Source organism: Condylura cristata, unplaced genomic scaffold (genome assembly GCF_000260355.1).
Source record: "Condylura cristata isolate star-nosed mole 26May11 unplaced genomic scaffold, ConCri1.0 scaffold00004, whole genome shotgun sequence".
Lineage (NCBI taxonomy): Eukaryota > Metazoa > Chordata > Mammalia > Eulipotyphla > Talpidae > Condylura > Condylura cristata.
This window is the reverse complement of record NW_004567105.1, coordinates 34150052-34164465: the sequence shown is the minus strand read 5'-3', so window position 1 is coordinate 34164465 and position 14414 is coordinate 34150052. Positions and strand designations below refer to the sequence as shown.

Here is a 14414-nt window from a genome sequence, read left to right as displayed (position 1 = left end):
GATAGCCTCTCTCTTTAGGAGCAGATACTCCTGCGGGGTCCTGGCTCTGGGTTGAGGGGTGTCCATTTCTCCTCATAGTGAAGACGGGAGAGACTACATTGCTGATGGGTTGGGTTGATGGTGCCATGACAAGCTAACTGGCATGTGCCCTGCTGTGCTCTGTCCTGTACCCATCCACATTTGGAGGACTCTGGACACAGCCATGAGGTATTTAGGAAACGACCCCGTGTTCTGTCAGTTCTTGCCTTTCCTGATGGAGGTCAGGGGGAGGAGCCAAAGACAGCTCGTTACCTCCTAAGGTTTAAAAAGCTGCCAAATGTTTTTGAATGTCAAAGGTTGTGAGGATTATTGTCACATACGAAAGTATGTTAAAAGTACACAGGGCAATGGCTTCAAAGTTTTATGAACACACCAAGTTTGAGTCACTATTAAGTCATTATTTGACCAGGCCTGTCATGGTAACCACACACTGTACACCCTGTGAGTTAGTTCAGCTCTCTTCACCACACTGCGGTGGGGTTCGCCTGCTCCCCCTACAACGCCTCCCTGCCCCCCTACAAGGCCTCCTTGCCTGGTCACATACGAAGCTCACCATTAGCTGCCTTGATCTTCCTCCTCTTTTTCAGATGTAGGTGGAAGGGACAAACATCGTTAAGCTTTCTCATTCTCTCCCTTTCAGCTCTTTTTAGTGTTGCCTTCCCTAGTAGTAAGTGGTGTTGGCAAAAGAGGCACCGCGCATGCTGGAAGTGTGTTCCACATTCTACTGTCTGCTGCAGTTCAGGCCGGCTGGGCTCAGACAGCATCCACACTGGCTTCCAGGAGCGAAACAGAAAGCAGGGGAGCTAGTGAGAGGCACGCTGTCTCGTCACCATCACGGGGAGGCTGGGGCTCAGGAAGGAAGCTGGGCTCCACACAGAACAAGCAGCAGCCTGACCCTGGGCTAAAGGTCAGCAGGATCCTGGAAAAGGTGACGAGAGGGTGTCCTCTGTGACATGGCTCTGCAAGCCCCCGTGTCTTTGTGACACTGCTCAAGCTTGGGCAGGAGGTACTCATTCTCTCTACAGAACAGGGGCCTGGACTGCTTTAATCCTTAACATGGGCTATAGGCTTCCTGCTTTTCCCTTTAGTCAATGATACCGAATGCTTTCATAGCTAGGGGGGAAGATTTCATTCTTTTCTGATCCATGTCTTCTTCCCTTTCTGCTAGAAACATATGTTAGGATTTTTTTTTCTCCTGTTTTGCAGGCTTTGGGATCAAGTAAGCACCAACATAGCAAAAAGACTTTTTATTATATTTGTGACTTTGCCATGCTTCACCATCCATACCAATGGCCTGGTTGCTATGGAAACATAAGTATTAGAAAGAGGGCAACAAATGGTGGCACAGAATAAAGACATAAATAAGTGGCGGAAATAAACCACTTTATTTGGTGGGTATAGTGTGACTGGCAATAAAACTTTTACTATCGGTTATTTGGGAAAAACCTTTACATCTAATGTGACCATACAAGGTTTAAGTCCCAGGACAAGCAAGAGTAATGACTAAATCCTCAATTTGTAGTCTGATTTTGGAATACTATCATTATTTGTTTTGGTGTTTTTAAACTGGGACTGAAAGTTCATAGCTATTTGAACCAAAGTATTGGGTTAAAACATAAAATGAGGGCTTTCCCTGGTGGCGCAACGGGTTAGGACGCAGGAGAGCAAGCTAGCAATAGCTGCTTCAGTGCGAATTCGACCCCAAACCCTAGAGGTGACCATCATAGCACAGCAGACCTCTCCTGACCTGCACGCTGCTCCCCTCAGCAGTGTACTTCGTTGATTAGCCTCCCCACTCTGTCTCTTGTGAATCCTCTCACCGCCTCTGCACCTCTGGCCTGTACCCCAGTTCTGTATGCATAAATAAATAAAACTTACAAAAAATACAAAATGCATGATCTTCTGTAAATATTCTGGTAGGCTTGCACGCAGTGGTGCTCTATGGCTAACGTCTACAGCAAACACAAATAGAAAGGAAATTTATTCTACTGGGTTTCTATTTGTATCTCTATTAAGCTGGGCAAGGACTGCTGATTCAAAAGCCAATCTCTTAGTTGGGTATGAGTGTCAGCGACGGTGTGGCCTCAGCTCTGTTCTCTCTGACAAACCCCAAGACGTGTAATATCAACCTGAGATGGCCAAACAACCTATCAATCATTTGTGTTCACTAATGTCCTTAATCAACATCGCAAGTCTCCCCTAACACAAACAAATGTTTACTCATTGAAGCAGAAGTATAATACAAACATTAATGAATTTCTCTTAATTGCTCTTCCCTGCTGAGAGTTGTTAGGCGCTCCTGTCAACGATGAATTTGCATGGGGAATCATTATGTGTAAAAAAATTCCATCTACAAACATCAACCACAAACCTTGAAGGCATTATATGGGAGGCTGAAGACCCATGCATTATACCAAAGTGTAACATTGTGGAAAATACCTAAATTTGAGAGCAAAGTCAACAGGTTTTCACACATGACAATACAGTTTCAGGAATAATAATAGCACATAAATTGTTCAAAATAGCTAGCAAGAGTTTAATATCTATTATATGTTGTTTCTCTCTCTGTGTGTGTGTATATATATATATATATATACTTATGTTCATAAATATATATATTTATGTTTATTGGGCAATATATGTATACACACACACATATACAGAGCCACATTCTAGACTATATTCTGACATATTCTGAACATAGTCTAGAACGTGGTTCTTGTCTCCTATATGTCCCTTTAAGTGGTGAAAGTATATTTATTTTCTTATATAATCTTTGCAACTACCCAGTGAAGTATTATAAGTATCCTGCTTTGTAGCTAATGAGGCCAAGGTATCAGGAGTTTAAGAAACCTGTCCAGGTTGACAGCTGGAAAGCAGTGGTACTGGGATGAGAACCCAGGAAGCTGTTTCAGTCTGTGCTCAGACCAGTTCCACCATATCAAATTAAATTAACTTCTCGAGTATAGTAACATACAACTGAAGAGGGTGATTCTGTACCTCTGAGTCATACACAGTGTTGTAAACCAACATCGCCTCAATGAAAAAACAATAGCAATTAGTGTAAGAGTTAATGATTTACTCTACGATGAGCTAAAAAGCATCAGAGAATCAATCTAGAAGTTCCTAGTCCTCATTTGACTAAATTCAACCTTTTATTTTCTTAAGTTCAACATGTACTGTCATGTTCATATACTACAGATAACAAATCTCCTTATTTTGAAGGGACATGTAAACCCAAACAAATATACCAGAGTGGTAGCTCTATTTTTTTCAGTGATTTTTTCTTTGGAAGGGAGTCTTTAGTTTCTATAATATGAGGAGACCACTTCCCAGTGTGGGCAACAGCTGGTCTCCTAACAGTGGTGGCATTGGTGGAAAAGGTGATGGATCTACTTGTGAAGATGAATTTCTGTCAAGGTGAAGCGTCAATAGGACCAACCTCCCATTTTCACAGAACATTCTTCACTACCAGCCCTGAAGTATCTGGGTTTGTTTTATTTGGGAATCATAATCCACACCAATGAATGGGACATCCAAGATGAGATGCAGTTAAACCTCTATAGACTATGATTAGATCTGATTGGATAAGGAGTCATTCTTTTCCTTCAAAACATGTCATCATGATGATAGATTATGATCTTCTCTACCAGAAACAATTTAGGAGTGACTGATTTTGTCTCTTTTCCTTTTTTCTTTATACACAAAGCCTTCAATCTAAAAGTAAGTAGCTAATTACATCTTCCTAATACCTACTGCTTTGCTGTTCCCACAGATCAGACTTTCAGAATAAAGAGCTCCTAGACTTTGGGTTTCTGGTCTTTACAACAGGCATCCTTACAATCTTCCTAATCTTCCACTGTTAGGACCAGTGATTTTCAGTCGGGTAGGTATTTGGGGGAGAGTACTGAAATCCTAGTGAGTGAGATAGTTTGAAAAGGTGTGCTCAAACATCTCATGCCTACTTTTGGGGGGGGGTGATGAAATATGATTTACTATGAAACTTTGTAATAATATTAAACAATGAATAAGATTCATGTAGATGAATATATATTTATATATATTCTGGTATATATATCAGAAGGGGGGAGACAGTTTTTAAAAATTGCTCTAACATGAATAAGAAACTAGGAACAAACTCTTTTATGTCCCAAGCCATCAGATTACAAGGAAGGTGTTTCAAAGGAAAAGTCAGATGATTGCTTATTGCATCAGCTCAAAAGAGCAAGAAAAAAATTCAAATATATTATAGGCAAGACAGTCTGAACAAATTCAGTCTGAAACTGTATGCTCTGCAGTCATTACCAACTAGACAATGGCAGGCTTGGGCATAGTGGAGAGCTACTCAACAGCTACCTTGTCGCTTGGCATAGGAACCTATTCCTTCTATAGGATTTGGTTTGTCAAAGCCTCCAATAGGCCCACATGTTTCCTCCAGGCAAAAGCGACCAACTAATGTTCCACTTACGTGAGCTTTTGAAGTCTTTCTTTTTCAGTCTCCTCCTCATCATGGTTCCACGGGGGCTAGTGGAGTAGAGGCTTCGAGGTAAAGTCCCCATGTTCAGGGAACTCAGGCTGTATGCACTCATGGAGGTAGGAGAGAAGGATGAAGACACCAAAGCCGCTGTAAGAGAGCGAAGACTTGGCACAGAGCATTCTAAGGAGGGACGTGAGCCTGCCAACACTGCCAGCCAGCAACAGTACAAGACACACATGATGTGGAGCAAAGGCTGGTGTCCACCCAGCCACAGAGACCAGGACTCAGGAGTCGCAGAGACAGCAATCGGAGTCACAAGAGCCTGCCCCTGCTGAGGACAGCAAGATCCTCATAAGCGCAGTGGGGCACTGAGAGGCTCTGAATGTGGTTTTAGCAACAAACAAGCAAACATTAAACAAGTTTCTCCATCAATAACAACTTCATGTACCAGGTACAGTCTCACTTTCATAGCTACTTTCTGACATGAATTTTACAAGTGATTTCACATCCACAAAGAAGTTCTGTGAATACTGTGCTCTACAGTATTCTGAGTTGCTATTTCCTGACCACATATAAAACATTCTGAACACTTACTTCCTTTCCTAACAACAAAAGCTCTCTGATAGCAAAGCAAGACTTAGGAGATGTCAAAATGGTAAGTTGCTACTACCAAAAAGAAAAAATAAATAAATAAAAAAATAAAAAAACAAAACCTAAAAAACAAACAAAACACACACACACACACAATACCCATGAAGATGAATACAGTATGAATTAGAGGAGGAAGGAATGAGAATATATTCTAAATAAGAGACCAGGAGGAGAAAGCCTGGAACATTACGAGGGCTGTTTGGAGGAGGCGCTTTCGGGACGGGCAGGGCTGGCACTCTGCAGTGATCTGGGTGGTGCGTGTTAAAGTGATGGTAGGTGTGGAGGCTGCAGTGGTTGCTGGCCCAGAAATCCCAGGTGGGCTGCCTGTCGCTCCTCTGAATTTTCACTGCCCATATGAAGTGATGATGAGAAATAAGAAAAACAGAGAACCAAAAAAAAAAAAAAAAGAGGAAAAAGTAACTGAATTGCACAAATTAAAAGTGAAACAAAATGAAAGCTGCTGGTAAAGAAAAAGAAATCACTGGCTTTGCCCTTTTCAGTGGTCAGCAAAACAGATGATTAACATTAGGGGTGGAAACTTTTCATCTCCCCAAGAATAATGCATATCCTTCCCCAGTCCATTTTTTTTCTCCTTTTAAAATGACTAGTGAATCAATTTCTAATCTCCCCTGAGCTTCACAGCAGAGATTAAAAACATTTTTTTAACTTAAAAGTCAACCTCATAAAGATCTATGGCACACAATTAGTAATTAAAAATTTGCAAATCTTGGCCAGTTAGAAGCGCTTGTTTTGAGGAAAAGAAAAGAAGGGATAATAAATCATGTTGGCTTACAATTCAAATGGTTAACCAGTCACACATCACAATTTACTGCTGTGACATTTTAATTACACCACGATTCATCACTTGGACTTGACTTCCTCAATAATAAGCTGTTCTAATCATCTATCAATATCAAAATCCTATCTGTATCCTAATGAGAAGATGATAAAAGTCTCACTATTTTATACTTTTGGGGTTGTTTTTGAAAAATGCATTTACATTTGAAAGAAATATTTAATTCTTAAAACATTTTTACTTATTTTTAGCTCTTTATATGACAAAATTTTCATATTTCAAATTTTTGCTGTCCCTTTTATCTAAGAATAAATATAGACCATATTTCTATTCTATTTTCAGTATGTTCATCTTTTATCCATTTATTTTTTAAAAATGATATTGAAACTATAGTTGGAACTCAGAAAACATAGTCACAGCAAATTTGTGTGGGAATGAAGCCCTCTATTTATATTATTCTATGCATACATTTTTAATAAATTAAAACATTAAAAAACTAAATGTTTCATGACATGGAATTTGACTATTGTTTAGATTTGATTTTCTATCTAGTATTCTGAAGTATGAGTCATACTATGTTAACTTTGATAAAGAATTTTCACTGAACAATCTTAAAGACTTAAAAATAACATATGATCTTAGCTCCTTCCACTGTTGTGATCACAATGTTAGAGGCGTTGCATGAGTGTTTAAAGGTACTGACTCATATAGGGAGGTCAAGTACTCTATTCAAAGGAGGGTCAGTTAGATAGAGCTGAAGTTGTATGAGATGTGATTCAGTCACTGGCCACTTCACATTCTTTCTGGAATGAGCTAGTCTGTGGAACAAAGTATTAGCATGGATTTTCACTGCCAGCTGAGCTCTGGCTCTCTGTAAGACCCTGACTAGTCACTGGGCCTTTCTAAGCTGTCAAATGGAAATCATGATAGCATCTACTACCTAGGATGACTGTGACAATTATGTACACAAGGTGCTTAGCACCAGGTTGCTGGCACACTGAATGCAAACAACTGAGCTACTATTAATAATGCTGAGTCTGCCTACTCTCCAGCTACTTGTCTACAAACAACCTTTTATAGGCTATAGATGTATCTCTTAAGAAATTTCACTCTTAGAGAATATTGTAGAACTCTGCAGAATAATGACATAGCAGCCACCATAACTTTGTAACCCCAAACGATCAAGCCTGTCCCCTTTCCTCCACTGCTGCTTCTTTTTGGGTTCTATCTGTGTTTCTAAAATTTTAGATTCAAGCCACCAACTCCCTCACCTAGATTACTGCACCACTTTTAGACTTGGGTCCCTGATTCATGTCTGATACATACACCTTCCATTGTGAAAAACACAGTGAGGAGGACCTTTTAAATATTTAGGTTAGATTATGTCATACTACTTCAACTGGGTACAATTACAAAAAGAATCCAGTGTGACCCCCTAATTATCTCTTCTAAGTCTCTTTCTATCACAGATTGTTTTAGTCATATTGATCTTATTATGTCTGTTTAGAAAGTCGGCTTCCTGCCTCAGGGCATTTGCACAAGCTGTTCTTGCTGCTGCTTCTAGTATTTTTCCTGCATATCTGGTTCTTTTTCTTCATTCACGCCTCAGATCAAGTGTCACCTCCTCAGAGAGATTGTTCTGGCTTACTGGCTGCGCTATCCCATTCCTGTTTTATATTCTTCATGGCATTATTACTCTCTGAAATGGCTTTACTTACTTAGGGGCATTTCTAATGTACTCCTCTTTATACTAGAATGTAAATTACATAAGAATAGGGTTCTACATACTTAGGGGCATTTCTAATGCATGCCTCTTTATACTAGAATGTAAATTACATAAGAATAGGGTTCTACACTGGCTCATTTTCTAGATGCACCACAGGAACAAGGACAGTGCCTAGTACATAACTGATGAACCAAATAAACCAAAACAGAACAAATGAATGCATAAATGAGTAGGAATATCAGCCAGAGTGCCCATATCCACACGGCAGCAGCATTTTCCTCATGATATAAATTGTTGCAGAGAAACACCCGAGAGAGTTATCCCTCACTATCCCCCTTCTACTTTGTGGTGAGCAAGATGACCTTTTAGCAAATGCATTCATTATTGGATCTGGCTAATCTACAACTACTCTTTGTACCCTTTACAAAGTATTGTCGATGTTTCAAAGGAAGCATTGTGAATGGACTTCAGAATTCTATATTCACATTTTGACCTGGTTCTTTATGGAGTGTTTTGCAAATTACTGGGCATTTTGTAGGATGGTCAAGCCCAATACATATATCTGAAAGGAAGATATGACTGGCCCTTATTCTGTACCCAGCACTATATCAATTATTCCAGGCAGGTTAAATGTGGTCCTAACCTTTACCTTGACTTTGAATTATTATAGGGGACTAAACTCTCCATACATGAAGTAATTAAGACACAAAAATAATGTAAGATAATGAACAAAAGTGCATTGCATATACTTTGGATAATGAATACAAAAGATATCCAACAAATAATATAACCCAGCAAAGACAGCTACTGCCTATTTTGGACGTATATTCCAAATCTGTTGCTTTATGGTAGGATCTGTGTCACTCATGCGGTAGGTTTATAAAAAATCCTGACATCTGATAGCCCTGCCTTTCTATCATTCTTTTTCAGAATTTGGTCTTTAGTCATGCATTAGGCCAGTACTTTAGCAGTTAAAAAAAAAAAAGATGTTACATTTTTGGCATACTATGCCAAAAGTTGGCAAAAGTTCTTTCACTTAATGGTCCCAATTTTCATTGAGCACTCGATATGCACTAGGCACTGTGCTATGTGTTTTTATGTGCATTTTCTCAGATGATGATCACAATATACCAATGAAATAGGTGTTATGATATTGCCCATTTTACAGATGAAGGAACTGAGGCATAGAAAAGTTGGGTAATTTGCTTAAGTGGTGGAGCCAGAATTAAAGCTCCAGAACCTTACTCTGGAGTCTCTGCCCTTTATTACCACGTTACAGAAGCCTCTTCCTGTGCTTGCTACAGGTTAAGTTGAAATATAAATATATTTACATATAAATCACACATTTATATTGAGATCATATTACATGTGCGCGTGATATAAAACATGTGCATATATATTATATACTTATACTTTATAACTTATTTATAAAGGTATTTAAATACATTTATAAATGGGTCATATTTATATATTAATATTTATATGACTAACTTTTTAATATATTCATATGAATAACTTTCTGTGGGAAAGAGTATGATAGAATCAAAAGTGCAGGCTAGAATTACTTAAATGACTAGACCCTCACCTGCCCAAAGAATGTAAATTCATACTATATAATAGATTATAAAATATAAAATGTAAACAGTGAGTTCAGATAAAATGCTCTTCGCATTTTATCAGTCCATGCAGACATCACTGGTGAAGTTTCAGTGGAATCTGATCTGATGTGGAGGGTACCTGACTTGTTCTGCTAGTTGAGACCTTTTACCCATCCCAGCTGCCTGTGGCCTTAGGCAACAGATGCTTTGGTGGTTACTCTTGGAGCTCACAAGTTAGGGTGTCCATTGCCCTGAAATGTACCCAATGCTCATGACTCAGCTTAAGATTTTCTCTTCCATTTTCAATTTCCTCCAATCACTGAGGGTCATGATGATGTCTCTCAAAGACCCTCAGTGGGAACAACTGCTCACCTCATTAAGACCTCATTCTTGTTGGCTTTTTAAGACCTGCTATTTACCAGCAAAAGGCACAGTTATTTTCTTATTCCTAGAGTCTCCATTTCCCTGAAAACACCATGGTGGATGCTTTGTGGCTAAGCAAAATTCGAGAAGTGCCTCTCCACCTACCCCTGAGATGGAAGGCAAGCTTTTCAGGCATCAGAGATCTTTAAAAAATCTTTCTTGTGGGAAAAGAATATGATAGGGTCAGAAGTGCAAGCTAGAATTACTTACATCACTAGACCACACCTGTCAAAATGATCACACATTGGTCTTCCCACAGACAAGCAAAAGAGCTTGTTCTTGGTCTTCACATGTTTGGTATATAAATTAGCTTGACTTGTGCTGGCAGGTGAAAGTATTTAATATTTCATAAATTGGAATCATTTGAACTATTATCTGTGTACAGGACGAATAAAGGGGGTGGCATGAGGCTGCTAACATTTTTAAGGTCTATTCCATATTTCTGACTCACTGTGCTAGAATTTGCCAAGAAAAATCACATTCTGAGAAAGCATTACATGGTCCGTATTCTTATACCTCCTGTGCCCTGGACTCAATGACAACTTCAAATTTATTTAGGAGAAACTTGAAATTTTAGAAATCTCGGCTCTCAGGGAGAGTGTGAGGATCCCTGTGTCCCCAGGGGCTTCACCCTCCTGTAGCTCCTTATCATTTGCTACTCAAATGAAGCTGGATTTCTTTTCATAACCTGTCGATGCTGTGCCAGTTCTCTGCTCCATTGTGTAAAATTAAAATCTGATAAAAGGTAATGCTGTACTAGAGATTCTCATTAGCTCCAGGGCTGTCTAAGCTCCATTTAATTAAAAAGGTTGCATCTAGCTGACTCATTCAGGATGAAAATTATCTGGTCTCTCTTGTTTTTTCTCAAACTGTGGAAAAGTGCAGTGTGTTTTAGAAGGTGAGCGATACATGATGCAAATGGCAGGCTTAGAAGCAAAATTTCGATTCTAGAGAAAATTGTTCTCTCTCTGGAAACATGGAAATGTGCTCTCCTCCTCTTGGGGCCCCCCTGGCAGTACTAGTGAGGCCTCAAGGAAGTGAATTCAAGGAATTGAAAAGGACGGCACTGGGTTTAAGGAAAAGGATGGAAGAGAAGTTGGAACCAAATGTTCTCTGGAGAGCCCTTTTTTTCAGTTGATTTTGGGCTTCAAGTCCATTTTCTCGTACTCAGTTTCATTTAAAGCACGTCTGTGAGCTTCAACACAGTACAGCACAAATCCCCTCAGTCAACACTTGTTATTGCATAAATACAGCAAAACATTCTGATTCTTCTATGGAAGATTTTTGGTCACAAAGGTGAAAAAAAAAATCCCTCTTCTGGCTAACAAACTACAGAGAATGCTAACTTTTCATACAACTATTTTTCTCCTAAAATGTTTCAAGGGTTTGCTATTAATCTCCACTTTTTAAGTTTGTATTTTAAAAGCAAGGATTTTATTATTTGCCTTCATCCAAGTACTTACTCTATTTGCAGTACTCACTGCAAATAGAGTGGAAATTCAATAGGAAAAATAGGAAGTCAAATTATTCCCCTTCTCTTCCACATTGAATCTGCACCAAAGGCTTACAAAAATTTAAATAGCTAAAATTCTCTGAAACGTTCTCATTATTTCTTTCCTTTATTTGGGAATTTCACATACAGTGCCTGTGGCTTATAAAGTGGTATTTGGAAGATGAAGCAGAGTAAACAAAGATAACCTGCTGTTTTGAAAAGAAATGATAAAGGCAAATTAAATTTGATGTCTTTCTGCTTTCTAACTCAGCTGCAGGAAGCAGTCACTGCAAGGGGAAGATACAGAGTTAGCCAGAAAGACGCTCTCACCATGGTCAGGTCCCTTTAGAGCCAGGCGGGTCTGATGATGAGGAAGAATCTCGAGCTTGACCTGGTCAGTGGTGTTAGCCAGGAACTGGGTGGCCTCAGCCAGCGTGCAGTACTCCATGCTGGTCCCGTCGATGGACAGGATGTGGTCCCCCACATGCAGCGCGCCGCACCTACAGGAAGGAGAGACAGAGTGCTGGGACACACCTTCCCCTTTGGAAACGACACTCATGTCCTTCACCGTTAAAAATTCCAACACTGGCCCTCCCTGGTGGCGCAGCGGGTTAAAGCACAGCACTGAGAAGCTAAGACGGCTTCCGCATGAGTTCGACTCCCGCCTGCCCCGGAGGTGACCACATGGCGTGGCAGACCTCTCCTGACCCGCCCGCTGCTCCCCTCAGCAGCGTACTTCGTCGATCTGCCTGTTCTGCTCCCCACTCTGTCTCTGGTGAAGCCTCTCACCCTCCGCATCTCTGGCCTGTACCCCAGTTCTGTATGCATAAATAAATAAATCTTTAAAAAAAAATTTCCACCCTTTTTCTTTTCTTTAAAAAAAAAAGGGAAAAATTTGAGCGTTACAGGAAACATCATCTGTTATGTGTTAAGTACCGTGGCTATGAATAGGGATGTCAAACCTTGTAGAACACACAGAAAAATGTAAGGAAATGTTTTTTCTCTTGTCTTTCTAAGAAAAGATGACCTTTGGCAGGTGGTGTGGAAAGTTGAGGGGAAACAGGCAGGAGGGGAGGGTTGAACCGGAAACTAGCTTTCTCCTTGACTTTTTCCTGTGATTTTTTACCTCCTAGATTTTTATGTTTACATATGGTGGGGTAAATCTTCAGAATGTCAAAATGTGTCTTAGAGAAGTAGGATAGGGTTATCTGCAACTATTTTATATAGTAAGAGTAACTTGGGGGACATTCAGCTAATGCCTTCTCAGAATCTTCAACACAACATCCGTATCTCTAGTTCTTTATTTATTGTATTCGAGTTTGTTATTCTGGCATTAAATGTTTATTAGTACAAGAAGCTCTGATGATGATGGCAATTATGCAGGAGTCAAACTAGCACTAAAATCAGGCCTGCAAGGGTGAGTGAAGGCGAGCACTGGGGTGGGGGAGGGGTGAGCTGCTATAGCTGGCTCAACTCAAGAAACTGGCTACTGGATGAGTTGAGAAAAGCAGACACAGCAGTCAGCATCCCCACGTACCAGGCAAGTGGAAAGCTCCTTAAACTGGATACCCTCTGTGGAGTGGGAACAAAACAGAGGAAGAAAATTAAGGCAACCGGCACCATTGAATTGGGAATACCCTTGGGCCAATGGCCAATAAATACTATGGAAGCCCCAGATGTAGGGTAAAAGCACTGTGGAGTTGAAGACTGACCACAAGCAGGCAGGCTGCAGGTCACTGCAGCACGCAGGCTAAGAGCACATGGCGAAGAGAGCTGGCCGCATGCAGGGCTCACTAGCCACTCATGTATATCTTGGAATTTCCAGAGTGAGAATGGTCTGCTTCTCAGGACCAAAGCATTTCAAGTAATCCTCTCCATTTTAAAACTTAACTCTCTACAAATGCACCACAAATGCTTCAGTTATGGGAGGTGGGAGTTTTCCAGTCAGGAGTTGTAAGATAATGTTGAGGGTGATTTTCCTAACCTGCAAAGCTACCTCCTGAGCTTAAAATATTAATTAGGAAAACAGAAAAAAGGACTTTTGTTTTCATGGTGACACAGGAATGAATGATGTTTTCAGGACCCTTGGAGATTGTAAATTCTTAAGTGTAGCAACCCATGACAGCACAGAGCCTTTCTTTAAATCTGCATAATTTTAAAAATTTGACTTTTTTAAACAGGAAGAAAAGAGTAAGTTTTACAGTGGCAGGATTTCATTGTCAACAATTCAGGAAAACCCATGATATCTCTTTATCAAACATAGTAACTGCCCAGCTTCCCTACACTAAGAGAAGTCTGTTACCCTGGGAGATGTAGGAAATTTGTTCAGATACTTGATTTTCCCGCCCCAATTGCTAAAGGCTGTGATGTCTGGGTGAGACACATTACATGATGGGGTGATTCTAGGATAGGTGAGTTTTTAAGCCCTGAACTTGCTTCCCTGTATAATACTTGTATAAACTAGAAGGACACTGTTTTGAGTGTGTGTGTGTGTGTGTGCATGTACAATTGTATATGTGTGCATGTTACATGTGTGTATATAATACTTTTCATAACATGCAGTTTTTCAAAAATTATCTCATAGTTTATTTTTACACCATTTTGTGCCTTTTCCCATCTCAGTTGTAATGCCCGTGGGCTTCCCATCACCAATTCACCCATGTGCCAACACCATAGTCAAGTGCACTTCCCTCCCCCAACTATTTTTGATCCCATTCCCCATTCCACCCCCAGAAAATGTCTTGGGTATGTAGTTGTTCATTATTATCATTATTTTCTCGTCTGGTCCTTTATACTCCTGCTATGAGTGAACCCATCCGGTATTTTTCCTTTTCTTTCTGGCTTATTTCACTAAGCATGATCCCTTCCAGCTCCATCCATGTTGCTACAAAAGGCATATCACACACAATTTTAAGGAGAAGGCACTTTTTCCAGCACTCACCTGTCTGCAATACTTGCAGATTTGATTTTGTCTATGACAATGACCTGCTTGTTACAGCACATCGAGGTAGTCAGGGCAACCCCAAGGCTGGCACCAGGAGTTTTGGCAACTTCAACTAGTAATGGCCCCGATGCTGTGGCCACAGAATCTATGGAAACAAAACAAAATTAAAAAAATAAGCAAACAGACACCTGAAAATAGCAAATGTTCAGTCTCATTTGGTCTGCTTATTTTATGGCTGAAACTTAGATTTCCCTTCACATAACATCCC

The 14414-nt window shown here is 40.1% G+C and overlaps 1 protein-coding gene across 8 annotated transcripts in view; it reads right to left on the bottom strand.

The window, feature by feature from the left end:
* GRIP1 (glutamate receptor interacting protein 1) overlaps positions 1 to 14414 on the bottom strand; it is a 389697-nt gene that overhangs the window by 94419 nt on the left and 280864 nt on the right. For 6 of the 8 annotated variants that reach the window (XM_012720449.1, XM_012720450.1, XM_012720451.1 and 3 more), the window contains 3 exons: positions 14144 to 14291; positions 11533 to 11702; positions 4508 to 4663 (listed from right to left, as the gene is read on the bottom strand). In XM_012720449.1, coding sequence (XP_012575903.1) covers positions 4508 to 4663; positions 11533 to 11702; positions 14144 to 14291 — 474 coding nt within the window. The remainder of the gene's footprint in view (positions 1 to 4507; positions 4664 to 11532; positions 11703 to 14143; positions 14292 to 14414) is intronic. The other 2 variants (XM_012720452.1, XM_012720453.1) reach the window with 1 other exon arrangement.